Source organism: Salvelinus namaycush, chromosome 21 (genome assembly GCF_016432855.1).
Source record: "Salvelinus namaycush isolate Seneca chromosome 21, SaNama_1.0, whole genome shotgun sequence".
Classification (NCBI taxonomy): domain Eukaryota; kingdom Metazoa; phylum Chordata; class Actinopteri; order Salmoniformes; family Salmonidae; genus Salvelinus; species Salvelinus namaycush.
The window spans coordinates 36,959,495-36,974,603 of NC_052327.1; the positions used below are offsets into that span (position 1 = coordinate 36,959,495).

At 45.2% G+C, this 15,109-nt stretch overlaps 1 protein-coding gene across 1 annotated transcript in view; it reads right to left on the reverse strand.

Annotated features, from left to right (window-relative positions):
* The window catches only part of LOC120066718 (SH3 and multiple ankyrin repeat domains protein 2-like), a 159,908-nt gene that overhangs the window by 33,825 nt on the left and 110,974 nt on the right, over positions 1 to 15,109 (reverse strand). Inside the window, exons 14-15 of the mRNA XM_039018180.1 lie at positions 11,073 to 11,155; positions 8,259 to 8,383 (exon numbers count right to left, since the gene is read on the reverse strand). Of these exons, the coding sequence (XP_038874108.1) occupies positions 8,259 to 8,383; positions 11,073 to 11,155 (208 nt within the window). The remainder of the gene's footprint in view (positions 1 to 8,258; positions 8,384 to 11,072; positions 11,156 to 15,109) is intronic.

Genomic DNA, 15,109 nt, shown 5'->3' on the forward strand with positions numbered 1-15,109 from the left:
CCTCTCCCATCTTCTCATTGGTTTACAGAAGCATATACCCACGTGCCATCTCCTCATTGGTTATACCCACATGGGTGATTGAAAGATGAACCGAGGTCGGTCGGGCGTGGTAATACACCTTATTATGAAAGTTAGTTGCCAATCGCCATATAAAGTCCAAAGAAGAAAAAGCCTGGAAGGAGGAGAGATGACTAGAAATTATTCGGTTGACCGTTTTTCTGGGTGGATTAATTGTGCATTTCAGGTAAAATAACACCTCAACGTTTACCGTATCTCCCAGAACAAATTAGCTAGCAACAGAAAGCTAGCTAAATAGGACAAATTAGCTAGCAACTGCAAGCTAGCTAGCTAAATTGCCATAAATGTTTAATGCTGTTTGACCTGTCCCCAAATTCACATAATTGGTTCAGAGTTTGTTTTGATATACACTGCTCAAAAAAATAAAGGGAACACTTAAACAACACAATGTAACTCCAAGTCAATCACACTTCTGTGAAATCAAACTGTCCACTTAGGAAGCAACACTGATTGACAATAAATGTCACATGCTGTTGTGCAAATAGAATAGACAAAAGGTGGAAATTATAGGCAATTAGCAAGACACCCCCAAAAAAGGAGTGATTCTGCAGGTGGTGACCACAGACCACTTCTCAGTTCCTATGCTTCCTGGCTGATGTTTTGGTCACTTTTGAATGCTGGCGGTGCTCTCACTCTAGTGGTAGCATGAGATGGAGTCTACAACCCACACAAGTGGCTCAGGTAGTGCAGCTCATCCAGGATGGCACATCAATGCGAACTGTGGCAAGAAGGTTTGCTGTGTCTGTCAGCGTAGTGTCCAGAGCATGGAGGCGCTACCAGGAGACAGGCCAGTACATCAGGAGACGTGGAGGAGGCCGTAGGAGGGCAACAACCCAGCAGCAGGACCGCTACCTCCGCCTTTGTGCAAGGAGGAGCACTACCAGAGCCCTGCAAAATGACCTCCAGCAGGCCACAAATGTGCATGTGTCAGCATATGGTCTCACAAGGGCTCTGAGGATCTCATCTCGGTACCTAATGGCAGTCAGGCTACCTCTGGCGAGCACATGGAGGGCTGTGTGGCCCCACAAAGAAATGCCACCCCACACCATGACTCACCCACCGCCAAACCGGTCATGCTGGAGGATGGTGCAGGCAGCAGAACGTTCTCCACGGCGTCTCCAGACTCTGTCACGTCTGTCACATGTGCTCATGTGCTCAGTGTGAACCTGCTCTCATCTGTGAAGAGCACAGGGCGCCAAAGGCGAATTTGCCAATATTGGTGTTCTCTGGCAAATGCCAAACGTCCTGCACGGTGTTGGGCTGTAAGCACAACCCCCACCTGTGGACGTCGGGCCCTCATACCACCCTCATGGAGTCTGTTTCTGACCGTTTGAGCAGACACATGCACATTTGTGGCCTGCTGGAGGTCATTTTGCAGGGCTCTGGTAGTGCTCCTCCTTGCACAAAGGCGGAGGTAGCGGTCCTGCTGCTGGGTTGTTGCCCTCCTACGGCCTCCTCCACGTCTCCTGATGTACTGGCCTGTCTCCTGGTAGCGCCTCCATGCTCTGGACACTACGCTGACAGACACAGCAAACCTTCTTGCCACAGTTCGCATTGATGTGCCATCCTGGATGAGCTGCACTACCTGAGCCACTTGTGTGGGTTGTAGACTCCATCTCATGCTACCACTAGAGTGAGAGCACCGCCAGCATTCAAAAGTGACCAAAACATCAGCCAGGAAGCATAGGAACTGAGAAGTGGTCTGTGGTCACCACCTGCAGAATCACTCCTTTTTTGGGGGTGTCTTGCTAATTGCCTATAATTTCCACCTTTTGTCTATTCCATTTGCACAACAGCATGTGACATTTATTGTCAATCAGTGTTGCTTCCTAAGTGGACAGTTTGATTTCACAGAAGTGTGATTGACTTGGAGTTACATTGTGTTGTTTAAGTGTTCCCTTTATTTTTTTGAGCAGTGTATTTCAACCTGTGTGTCGTGATCGCGCTTGGTGTTCCGAGACAAAATCAATTTGCGATCGTGCGCTCGCGCGTCCGGTCGGGGCATGGTGTAAGGGCTTCCCATGTCCATTATTCTGCAGCAATGCATCAGTAATTCGTTCAGCAATCAGCATTCGCCTAAATACATAGAGCCACTTCATTTTTACTGCTGTGTGTGTACCTCCTGGATAGGTTTGTGTTTATGCAGACTGAAAGCTCATTTGGACCAAATGCTGAATAATTCCATGAGCATAGAAGAAGAGCTAACACAAGCTCGCTACAGAACTCTACTTACAGGGCTTTGACAGAATGCAGTGCTGTCTGAGTGCTATCTGCAAAGACAACGGAGAGAAAAAGTACAACCAGGAGAGGAAAGTATGGGGAGATGTAAGAGAGGAGATGCAGTATCCTGAATGGGTTGTATTCCATAATATATATATATAAATATTTAAAAAAATCAGCAGCATGTGGTGTGGATAATTTCTTCCCAGAATGCAGCCACGCTATGGGGCTGAAGTAAACCAACCAGTTGTAATACAGAGCATCTGCACTTCAGCACCAACGAAGCAGACAGCAACATCATGTGAATCAGAATTCTGAACTTCAGCACCACATGAGTGGAAAACATCTACAACTTGGTATTGGTATTTTATTAGGTTCCCCATTAGCTGTTGCGAAAGCAGCAACTACAGTACTCTTCCTGGGGTCCACAAAAAAAAACATGAAACATGACATAATACAGAACATTAACAGACAAGAACAGCTCAAAGACAGAACTACTATCAAAGAGGATACTAGTGGATCATCACAATAACCTGGGCTAAAGTGTCACAACAGGTTATTGGGCTAAATTACATATCAGCATTGTTCTGCTTCTTTAGAGGAAGTCCTGGCTGGCTCACATCTGTAATAAAAGGAGCTGACAGAACCATAGCTGACAGAACCTTGAGCTACCAGAACCTTGAGCTGACAGAACCTTGAGCTGACAGAACCTTGAGCTGACAGAACCTTGAGCTGACAGAACCTTGAGCTGACAGAACCATAGCTGACAGAACCTTGAGCTGACAGAACCTTGAGCTGACAGAACCATAACTGACAGAACCTTGAGCTGACAGAACCTTGAGCCGACAGAACCTTGAGCTGACAGAACCTTGAGCTGACAGAACCTTGAGCTGACAGAACCAGAGGCAGATCATTCTGTGGATCCAGATATGCCCATCTATCAGAAAGTACATCCCCAGAGAAGCAGCCTCTCTCCCTGATGACATGTGATAAATACTACCCTATATCCCCAGAGAAGCAGCCTCTCTCCCTGATGACAGGTGATAAATACTAACCTCTCTCCCTGATGACAGGTGATAAATACTACCCTCTCTCCCTGATGACAGGTGATAAATACTACCCTCTCTCCCTGATGACAGGTGATAAATACTAACCTCTCTCCCTGATGACAGGTGATAAATACTACCCTCTCTCCCTGATGACAGGTGATAAACATCCCCCTATATCCCCAGAGCAGCAACCGCTCTCCCTGATTACAGGTGATAAATACTACCCTCTCTCCCTGATGACAGGTGATAAACATCCCCCTATATCCCCAGAGAAGCAATCTCTCTCCCTGATTACAGGTGATAAACATCCCCCTATATCCCCAGAGAAGCAACCTCTATCCCTGATTACAGGTGATAAATACTACCCTATATCCCCAGAGAAGCAACCTCTCTCCCTGATGACAGGTGATAAACATCCCCCTATATCCCCAGAGAAGCAACCTCTCTCACTGATTACAGGTGATAAATACTAATCTCTCTCCCTGATGACAGGTGATAAATACTAACCTCTCTCCCTGATGACAAGTGATAAACATCCCCCTATATCCCCAGAGAAGCAATCTCTCTCCCTGATTACAGGTGATAAATACTAACCTCTCTCCCTGATGACAGGTGATAAATACTAACCTCTCTCCCTGATTACAGGTGATAAATACTACCCTCTCTCCCTGATGACAGGTGATAAACATCCCCCTATATCCCCAGAGCAGCAACCTCTCTCCCTGATTACAGGTGATAAATACTACCCTCTCTCCCTGATGACAGGTGATAAACATCCCCCTATATCCCCAGAGAAGCAACCTCTCTCCCTGATGACAGGTGATAAATACTAACCTCTCTCCCTGATGACAGGTGATAAACATCCCCCTATATCCCCAGAGAAGCAACCTCTCTCCCTGATTACAGGTGATAAACATCCCCCTATATCCCCAGAGAAGCAACCTCTATCCCTGATTACAGGTGATAAATACTACCCTATATCCCCAGAGAAGCAACCTCTCTCCCTGATGACAGGTGATAAACATCCCCCTATATCCCCAGAGAAGCAACCTCTCTCACTGATTACAGGTGATAAATACTAATCTCTCTCCCTGATGACAGGTGATAAATACTAACCTCTCTCCCTGATGACAAGTGATAAACATCCCCCTATATCCCCAGAGCAGCAACCTCTCTCCCTGATTACAGGTGATAAACATCCCCCTATATCCCCAGAGAAGCAACCTCTCTCCCTGATGACAGGTGATAAATACTAACCTCTCTCCCTGATGACAGGTGATAAACATCCCCCTATATCCCCAGAGAAGCAACCTCTCTCCCTGATTACAGGTGATAAACATCCCCCTATATCCCCAGAGAAGCAACCTCTATCCCTGATTACAGGTGATAAATACTACCCTATATCCCCAGAGAAGCAACCTCTCTCCCTGATGACAGGTGATAAACATCCCCCTATATCCCCAGAGAAGCAACCTCTCTCACTGATTACAGGTGATAAATACTAATCTCTCTCCCTGATGACAGGTGATAAATACTAACCTCTCTCCCTGATGACAAGTGATAAACATCCCCCTATATCCCCAGAGCAGCAACCTCTCTCCCTGATTACAGGTGATAAACATCCCCCTATATCCCCAGAGAAGCAACCTCTATCCCTGATTACAGGTGATAAATACTAATCTCTCTCCCTGATGACAAGTGATAAACATCCCCCTATATCCCCAGAGCAGCAACCTCTCTCCCTGATTACAGGTGATAAATACTAATCTCTCTCCCTGATGACAGGTGATAAATACTAACCTCTCTCCCTGATGACAAGTGATAAACATCCCCCTATATCCCCAGAGCAGCAACCTCTCTCCCTGATGACAAGTGATAAACATCCCCCTATATCCCCAGAGCAGCAACCTCTCTCCCTGATGACAGGTGATAAATACTAACCTCTCTCCCTGATGACAGGTGATAAACATCCCCCTATATCCCCAGAGAAGCAGCCTCTCTCCCTGATGACAGGTGATAAATACTACCCTCTCTCCCTGATGACAGGTGATAAACATCCCCCTATATCCCCAGAGAAGCAACCTCTCTCCCTGATGACAGGTGATAAATACTAACCTCTCCCTGATGACAGGTGATAAATACTAACCTCTCTCCCTGATGACAGGTGATAAACATCCCCCTATATCCCCAGAGAAGCAGCCTCTCTCCCTGATGACAGGTGATAAACATCCCCCTATATCCCCAGAGAAGCAGCCTCTCTCCCTGATGACAGGTGATAAACATCCCCCTATATCCCCAGAGAAGCAGCCTCTCTCCCTGATGACAGGTGATAAACATCCCCCTATATCCCCAGAGAAGCAGCCTCTCTCCCTGATGACAGGTGATAAACATCCCCCTATATCCCCAGAGAAGCAGCCTCTCTCCCTGATGACAGGTGATAAACATCCCCCTATATCCCCAGAGAAGCAGCCTCTCTCCCTGATGACAGGTGATAAACATTCCCCTATATCCCCAGAGAAGCACCGTGTCTCCCTGATGACAGGTGATAAACCCTACATCCCCAAGGCCATCCACATCTCCAGCATTGAACCATTACACTGAGGGGTTTACTAACAGCCTGCAAGGTCATTGGAGGTGGTCTGCTCTGGTGGGGATGACTGAGCAGAGCAGAACACCAAACACACAAGACTAAACTGTTGATCCCGCGAGGGACTGCTTTTATTTTCTTAACAAGACTAAGGATAGGCTGGATTTCCAGGGAACACTTTCGGTCATGCCATCGTTATAGTTGTACAGCAGTTATAGTTATACAGCAACTCACTGCAGCGCTATATAATAGTTCATATGAAGTACTGTACACGCATGGTTAGTTAGATTAAATCAAATTAAGATCAAATCCTATTCTGAGGAATGATCACCAAATAGATTGTGAAGTGTGACCACTTTCCATGACTAATAAAACAACGCAATAACAACTTAGAATTCAAAGGGACAATCCCCTGGGACCATGTCTATCTCGTCTATACAGCATTATGAAAAGTGGTAGGATGATATTTGTTTAGCTACCACCCTTGTGCTCTCTTCTAGTTCCTGTTTTGTTATTATCCCTTTTTTGTGTTACATCATGGCCATGCTGCTCTGACAGTTGATTTTAAAAACACAAGCTGTCCATGGATTATCAGCACCTAATGATTCCATGAACACTGTGTCAGCGTGCTGCATGAACACATAATCATTAACTACTCTCCTTTCTGTCTCATACTAAATTACTTCAACCGATCCCTGTTGAAGTGACACTGAAGAACACTGACAGTGATGGAATCTTGGATGAGTATATTAAACATTCCCACAGCACACAGAGCAAGGCCTGAGTCTATGTTTATCATTTTGCAAACACAACCTGTGGTGGTCAAGTGTTAGACAATGAAGTAAAGAAATAAAGAATGCAGGTGAGATGGTGCTGTACTGAAAAACAAGAGAAATCCACAGCAAGAATAATATACATTTAGCAGACGCTCTTATCCAGAGCGACTAGGGTTAATTGCCTTGCTCAACGGTCTTAACAGCTAGGCTACATGTTAGCTAATACGTGTTCAAGAGGAAATCTAATCCATAGTGGCTACTGCTTGGGTTACCCCTGGAATTAAACTGATAAGCTTTGTTATGTTTTGTGAAACAATGGTGAAACTGAGATTTCAGGCTATGCTTGGGTATGAACTCAATCACCTTACAACCAAAAAAACAGATGAATCGAACTGGACTGGAAGTGACTCTAAACACAACTCTGAGGACAATACCATATCTAAGGGGAGTAGACAGAGCTTCAGCCATAAGACGAGGTACAGCCCAAAACCTTCATCTCGTTCCACACAGTAGCTTAGTTGTCCTTATTTCAGCAATAACAGAACGCCAATTTTTCATTAGGTCAGTGCACCTTCTGGAGCTTATCCAGACTTTTATAACTAATTTAACAGAAGTTCAGTTGATTTGGAGGCTCAGACAACTATGCCATGATGTGCTGTCCTAATGATTTTCTGGGTCAAACAAAACTCCCTCGATGCTGAATGGAGAAAAAAAAATAAACTTGTCAGGACCACATTCATATATGTATTCAGACAGATCTCCTCCCATCCGATGACGTGGATGTCGATTATGGCAGCCCCACGTACCTCTCTGTTTCAGAGAGGGTTGGGTTAAATGCGGAAGACACATTTCAGTTGAATGCATTCAGTTGTACAACTGACGAGGTATCCCCCTTTCCCTTTATCCTTTCCATCCAGTTTTAAACAGATCATCACAAATCCTTCATTAGCATTCTCTTCACATTGAAAAGTATTATTCCACAGCTCAAGTCCAGGAAGGAACGTGCGATTCCTCACAACTGTATCGGAGAAGAAGATCCAAGATCCCTCCCCTAACACCCTCTTCTCCAATGCCTTTTGACGAGGAGGCAAGGAGAAGAAGATCCAAGATCCCTCCCCTAACACCCTCTTCTCCAATGCCTTTTGACGAGGAGGCAAGGAGAAGAAGATCCAAGGTCCCGTCCCTAACACCCTCTTCTCCAAAGCCTTTTGACGAGGAGGCAAGGAGAAGAAGATCCAAGGTCCCGTCCCTAACACCCTCTTCTCCAAAGCCTTTTGACGAGGAGGCAAGGAGAAGAAGATCCAAGGTCCCTCCCCTAACACCCTCTTCTCCAATGCCTTTTGACGAGGAGGCAAGGAGAAGAAGATCCAAGGTCCCTCCCCTAACACCCTCTTCTCCAATGCCTTTTGACGAGGAGGCAAGGAGAAGAAGATCCGAGGTCCCGTCCCTAACACCCCCTTCTCCAATGCCTTTTGACGAGGAGGCAAGGAGAAGAAGATGCAAACAATAGAGGAAAAATGAATTGAGAAAGAGCCTCTGTTGCCTTACCTCGATGAGGAAGTCTCCGTTGCGAAGCCCCGCCCGCCATGCAACCCCGCCCTCGTCCACAGACTCCAGGTACTGCAGGGCGGGGAAGGCGGGTGTAGGGGTGAACTCCTCGATGGGCGTGTCCGCTGGAGGGGTGGGTGAGCAGGTGCAGACAACGGCCCAGGTAAAGACAGAGACAGAGAAAGGGTGAGAAAGGCAAGGTAGCAAGATCGCTGTCTGGGACAGTATCATTATTACACATATGTTATGAAGTTAATTCAACAACACATCACCCATGAACTTCAACACAGCAGTGTGATGTACAATAGACACCTTTGAATGTTAACGTTCAAAATTGACAGCCTCAGGGAAATGGCGAACATATTCTACTGGACCACATATAATGAAGATGTTGCCAACTGTGTTACATACACATGTACATGTAAATACAGTGCATTCGGAAACTATTCAAACCCCTTGACTTTTTCCACATTTTGTTACGTTACAGCCTTATTCTATAAATATCACATTTACATTAGCATTCAGATGCTTTACGCAGTACTTTGTTGAAGCACCTTTGGCAGCAATTACAGCCTTGAGTTTTATTGGGTATGATGCTACAAGCTTGGCACACCTGCATTTGAGGAGTTTCTCCCATTATTCTTTGCAGATCCTCTCAAGCTCTGTCAGGTTGGATGGGGAGCGTCACTGCACAGCTATATTTAGGTCTCTTCAGAGTTGTTCAATCGTGTTCAAGTCCGGGCTCTGGCTGGGCCACTTAAGGACATTCAGAGACTTGTCCCGAAGCCACTCGTGCGTTGTCTTGGCTGTGTGCTTAGGGTCGTTGTCCTGTTGGAAGGTGAACCTTCGCCCCAGTCATAAAGGCCTGATTGGTGGAATGCTGCAGAGATGGGAAAATCTTCCAGAAGGACAACCATCTCCACAGAGGACATCTGGAGCTCTGTCAGAGTGACCAACGGGTTCTTGGTCACCTCGCTGACCAAGGTCCTTCTCCCCCGATTACTCAGTTTGGCCAGGCAGCCAGATCTAGGAACAGTCTTGGTGGTTCAAAACTTCTTCCATTTAAGAATGATGGTGGCCTCTGTTTTTGGGGACCTTCAGTGTTGCAAAAAAAAGTGGTATGGAAACAGGTTGCACTTGAGCTCAATTTCAAGTCTCATAGCAAAGGGTCTACTGTAAATACTTATGTAAATAAGGTATTCCAGTTTTTTTTATCTTAATTACATTTGCTAAAATGTTTTTAAAAAACTGTTTTCGCTTTGTCATTATGGGGTATTGTGTGTAGATTGAATAAGGCATAACATAATGAAGAAAAAGTCAAAGGGTCTGAATACTTTCCGAATGCACTGTACATGCAGGAACAGAATTACAACAATGCTACGGTACCATTTGTATTTGGATGGATCATCATATGCAATGTAATAATCAGGACACTAAAAAATATGCATGTAGGAAAACAGAGGCCTAATCATGCTGGCTGGACAGAGACGGTGGCCAGGTGCTGGGGAAGGTGCTGGGCTGGGGCAGGTGCTGGGGAAAGTGCTGGGCTGGGGAAGGTGCTGGGCTGGGGCAGGTGCTGGGGAAAGTGCTGGGCTGGAGCAGGTGCAGGGTAAGGTACTGGGACAGGTGTTGGGGCTGGTAGTGGGGCTGGGGCTGGTAGTGGGGCTGGGATGGGACAGGTGTTGGGGAAGGTGCTGGGCTGGAGCAGGTGCTGAGTAAGGTACTGGGACAGGTGTTGGGGCTGGTAGTGGGTCAGGGGCTGGTAGTGGGTCTGAGGCTGGTAGTGGGTCTGGGTCTGGTAGTGGGGCTGGTAGTGGGGCTGGTAGTGGGGCTGGTAGTGGGGCTGGGATGGGCAGGTGTTGGGGCTACAGAGAGATGCATCACTAACCCCTCCACTCTGGACCAAATAAACTCCCTGCATTGTATGGTTCATTAGTGTGTGTGTGTGTGTGTGTGTGTGTGTGTGTGTGTGTGTAGATCTGTCAAGGGGGTGTAAAACTGAACTGGCCATCTCTTCAAGCCAATAAAAGCATACAACTATCAGCAAAGCCGCATCAAAGTTAACTTTAGATGTTGCAGATTGTTACAGATGTTACATGAATACTGTGTAGCATCTTTCTCCTGCAGAACTGGAGTAACAGCAGCTCAAACAAACCGCTGGTGACAAGTGACACTTGCAATAAATCAGCCATGTGCTTCAAGAAAACTCCACGGGCAGTTGGTAGTCTGCTCATTCAATACAGCTTACATGTACATACATACAGTAGCTTACATGAATGTACATACAGTAGCTTACATGAATGTACATACAGTAGCTTACATGTACATACATACAGTAGCTTACATGAATGTACATACAGTAGCTTACATGAATGTATATTCTCTGGAGCAGAGGCACAGGCTCTGGGTATTAGATTTGAATTAACTAGATAAATAATGTTGTTCAGAGTAGCCTCAGATACATCCGTTTGTGATGGAGAAGCATTTTAAGTCAACCGAATATTGTTAATGCTAGGCTCAGTCGGTTTATTATAGACTACTATAATAAACTTATTAAGGTCACACAAAACATGACAAGGAGCAGAGCTGACTACAACACAAAACAATCACAGATATGAGATCTGTCGCCAACAGAAAAAAGTAATTTCTATTGAAGTAAGTGGGTGTACAAAGCAGCATGGGGTTGTTAATAAGCAATATGAGCGTGATTCTCATCACTGACGCGCCGGTGGACCGGGGATGCAACATGAACACAACAAGGGAGGAACAGACACTGACTGAGTGAGTGCGTCTCTTGGTCTGTCAGTCTCCTACCTTTCGCCCCTCGCAGCACAAACCCGAATCCCTCATTATCCTTCTTCTGTAGAACTACCGTCTTCTCGTCAATAACACAGTTGCTGTGGAGAAAATTCCGCGCAAAACGACCGTTATTATTACATCCTATCATCCTCATCATAGCCACAGTTGCTCGCCCCGAGTGCTTCATTATGACAGTTCGTCCGTTGCACAACGAATGAATGAACTATAATGAACAGTGCTACACGCGATGTGACAGCGACACACCGTCACCGTGAACCTCCAAAGAACGAGTCAGGCTCGGAAGAAAACGTTGCAGTTGTTGCACTGGAAAACATAAACTAACGGCAGGAGCCGGCGACAAAGCTAGGTTGTCCATAGCGAGAAACATTTCCACCCAAAGAGGAAAACCACAAGCGGCAAACATGAGAGAGAAAAAAACATAGCTGGGGAAGCGAGGTCAGGGAAGGAGGGAGGGATGAGGGCGCCCTATAGGGTGCAACGCTGAGTGGATGAATGAAAGAACGAATGAATGGGTGAACAAATATAGGAAATAAGCAGTCATTTAATTCAATTTAATGGGAGTGACCACCCTTAGCCTATCAAAATGTTCGTTCCTCGGCCAGCAGTAAATCCTATAGGCTGTGGCATCTGGATGCTGGATGACACCATTCTTATGCTGTGGTGTCATTTCTGAAAGATGAAAAAAGTTATATTCCTATAGACAATTTTGCAATAATGTGATTAGTTGATATTGATATTAGGCCAAATCCAAACGAAACCATCAGAAAATGGAAGAATACAGTGCCAGTGCCACAAATAAAAGCATAAAATGGTGAAATGTTTTTATTTATTTTTTACTTAAAAGGAATCACTCATATTTTTCAGTAATCATTTGCTGGATTTCAAACCCCCAAAAAAATCACTGGAAAAGAATAGCTTAAGTGAATGTTTTATTAAGATGCATGGCATTCTTTCAATTTAGTATGCTTGAATGCAAACAGTAGGTCAGACTAATTTTCATAAACTAGGCTACACAAGTAGACAGCATTCCAGAATTAGTATTGCATTGCAAGCTTTGGTTGGGTTCCAAGGAGGAATTTGAAGGGAGAGCAGCAGAGGTAGCAGCAGCATGATGCTGGTGCTGGTGGTGGGATGTCTGGTTGCCATGGTAACACACTACTTTGAGCTGGTAGTCAGAATGGTGTTAGTCATAGTTTTCCAGGGACAAAGTGGACCTGTAGGTCCTCATAGTGCAACAATGTTTTGGTAGATTCTGGTGAATCGATGGTGGCCTTTGATCTAAACAGGGGGATGAGGTCACTATATGATGATAATGATGATCAAATCAAAGTTTATTGGTTGCGTACCGAAGTCATCGCAGGTGCAGTGAAATGCTTGTGTTTCTAGCTCCAACAGTGCAGTGATACCTAGCAGTACAAAACTATTATGATGATAATAAGGATGATGATGGAGATGATGACGATGGTGATGACGACGAGGGTGATGATGACGGTGATAAGGAAGATGATGATGATGACGGTGGTAAAGATGACGATGATGGTGATAAGGATGATGATGCTGATGACAATGGTGATGATGGTGATGGTGACGACGATGGTGATAATGAAGATGATGGTGGTGATGTTGATGATGATCGTGATAAGGATGATAATGCTGATGACAATGGTGATGATGGTGATGATGGTGATGATGATGATGGTAATTATGATGGTGACTATTCCTTCCCTCCTGCAGGTCAATGTACCACCCAGACAGGCATGTTTTACATGTAATACAGGGCTTACAGATCTTCAGGAAACAGAATCAAGTCATGCCTATTCCAATGTTCAAGTACGAACCCAAAACGCAGCCTATGGCTATCCCAATGCAGACAGGCTCTGCTCAGCTAATCAGTAGGATTAGTCCCCTTTCTGCTTCATGTATCGCCTGTACATCTAAGTAGGACTACACACTTTTGAAGTGATTATAACGTGAACCTATTGAAGAAATCCAACTGGTCAAGAGGATAAAATGGAAATCCCCCTTATATAGAACAATCCCCAGGTTGATATTTATTGGGATGAATCTTGTCCTGGAGGCAGAGCTAAGTGGTTTTTGCTCGCTGGGCCAGCTACAAAGTCAAAATGTTCTGTCGTAAAAAATTCATGATTTTGTTGTTGTTGCTATTTGGTCTTAATGTAAGGTTAGGCATAAGGTTAGCAGTTTAGGTTTAGTTTAGGTTTAAGGTAAAGGTTAGATTTCAAACTGATTTTATGACTTTGTGACTAGGCCAGCTAGTAACCACTCTGCAGAGATCTCGATAAATACCAACCTGCTAGATGTCCCTTGTTCAGCAAACCAGAATCCTGGCAAAGTTTACCCAAAAGCTCTGTCCCTATACTGTAGCCTGGTCCCCAGATCTGTTTGTGTCTTGCTCAGTTGGCTAGACCCAGATCTGCTACACTATGCCGAGTTTGGCAAGACAGCAGGAACAGATATGGGACCAGGCTAGAGTCCTTCACCTCTGTCGCCTATGATGCCAGAGCAGATGAGCGGAGCAGCATGCAGCAAGCCTTCACAGCACTGCTACCAGGACTCTGTCTGTGTCTCCATATGAGCTCAGTGTTCTCTCTCTCTCTCTCTCTCTCTCTCTCTCTCTCTCTCTCTCTCTCTCTCTCTCTCTCTCTCTCTCTCTCTCTCTCTCTCTCTCTCTCTCTCTCTCTCTCTCTCTCTCTCTCTCTCTCTCTCTCTCTCTCTCTCTCTCTCTCTCTCTCTCTCTCTCTCTCTCTCTCTCTCTCTCTCTCTCTCTCTCTCTCTCTCTCTCTCTCTCTCTCTCTCTCTCTCTCTCTCTCTCTCTCTCTCTCTCTCTCTCTCTCTCTCTCTCTCTCTCTCTCTCTCTCTCTCTCTCTCCCCTCATGGAGGATCTGTAGATGCTTAGTATGTGTTTTAAAACCAATAGATTTCATTGGAATGTTCATCAGTAAAACCGTGCAGTGAACGTATGCTTTCTCATGTGGGCAGGTCCCTGAGAAGAAGCCGAGGACATTCCTGGGTAGAGTTTTGGAGTTCAGTGCTGTTTGCGTAACATTCCCAGCAACGACTGCCCAGGAACGAACAAGCAAGGCCCTGCTCAAGCATTTCTTACATCACCATCCATCTGACAGCGAGAGTTTTCACACACACTCTCGCTCAACCCATCTCCTTTCCTGTGGACACATACACGCGCGCACACACACACACACACACACACACACACACACACACACACACACACACACACACACACACACACACACACACACACACACACACACACACACACACACACACACACACACACACACACACACACACACACACACACACACACACACACACACACACACACACACAAATACCCTTGCTAGGTAGAACCTCACCCTCTCAGTACTACTTTTAGTGCTGTAATCAGTGGTGTCACAGCACTACTAATGAATGAGTTGAAATGTATGAATAAACTGAAATATGCATATGAACATCAGGTAAAAGGTTATCATGCAATGTCCCATGCATGCTATTCCCAAATGAAAGACAATGCATTACATAAACCATGTGCTAGCTGTGTAAGGTTGAGTTCACAAGTCACGTGAACTCCTCTCTTCGTCATCTGGCAGCATTCTCTGATGAATAGCTTACTGTGCATAGTTGTTTGGTCCATTCTTTTAGATTGAATTAGGCTAGTGATGCAAGTTTATCAGTCTTGACACCGTTCATAAAGATCTATAGTCTGACACCAAACGTGAGGCATATGTAAGCTGTATCTTCTTCGCTACCGTTCAAAAGTTGGGGGTCACTTAGAAATGTCCCTGTTTTTTAAAGAAAAGCAAATTTTTTGTCCATTACAATAACATCAAATTGATCAGAAATACAGTGTAGACATTGTTAATGTTGTAAATGACAATTGCAGCTGGAAACGGCTGATTTTTAAAGGAATATCTACATAGGCATACAGAGGCCCATTATCAGCAACCATCACTCCTGTGTTCCAATGGCACGTTGTGTTAGCTTATCCA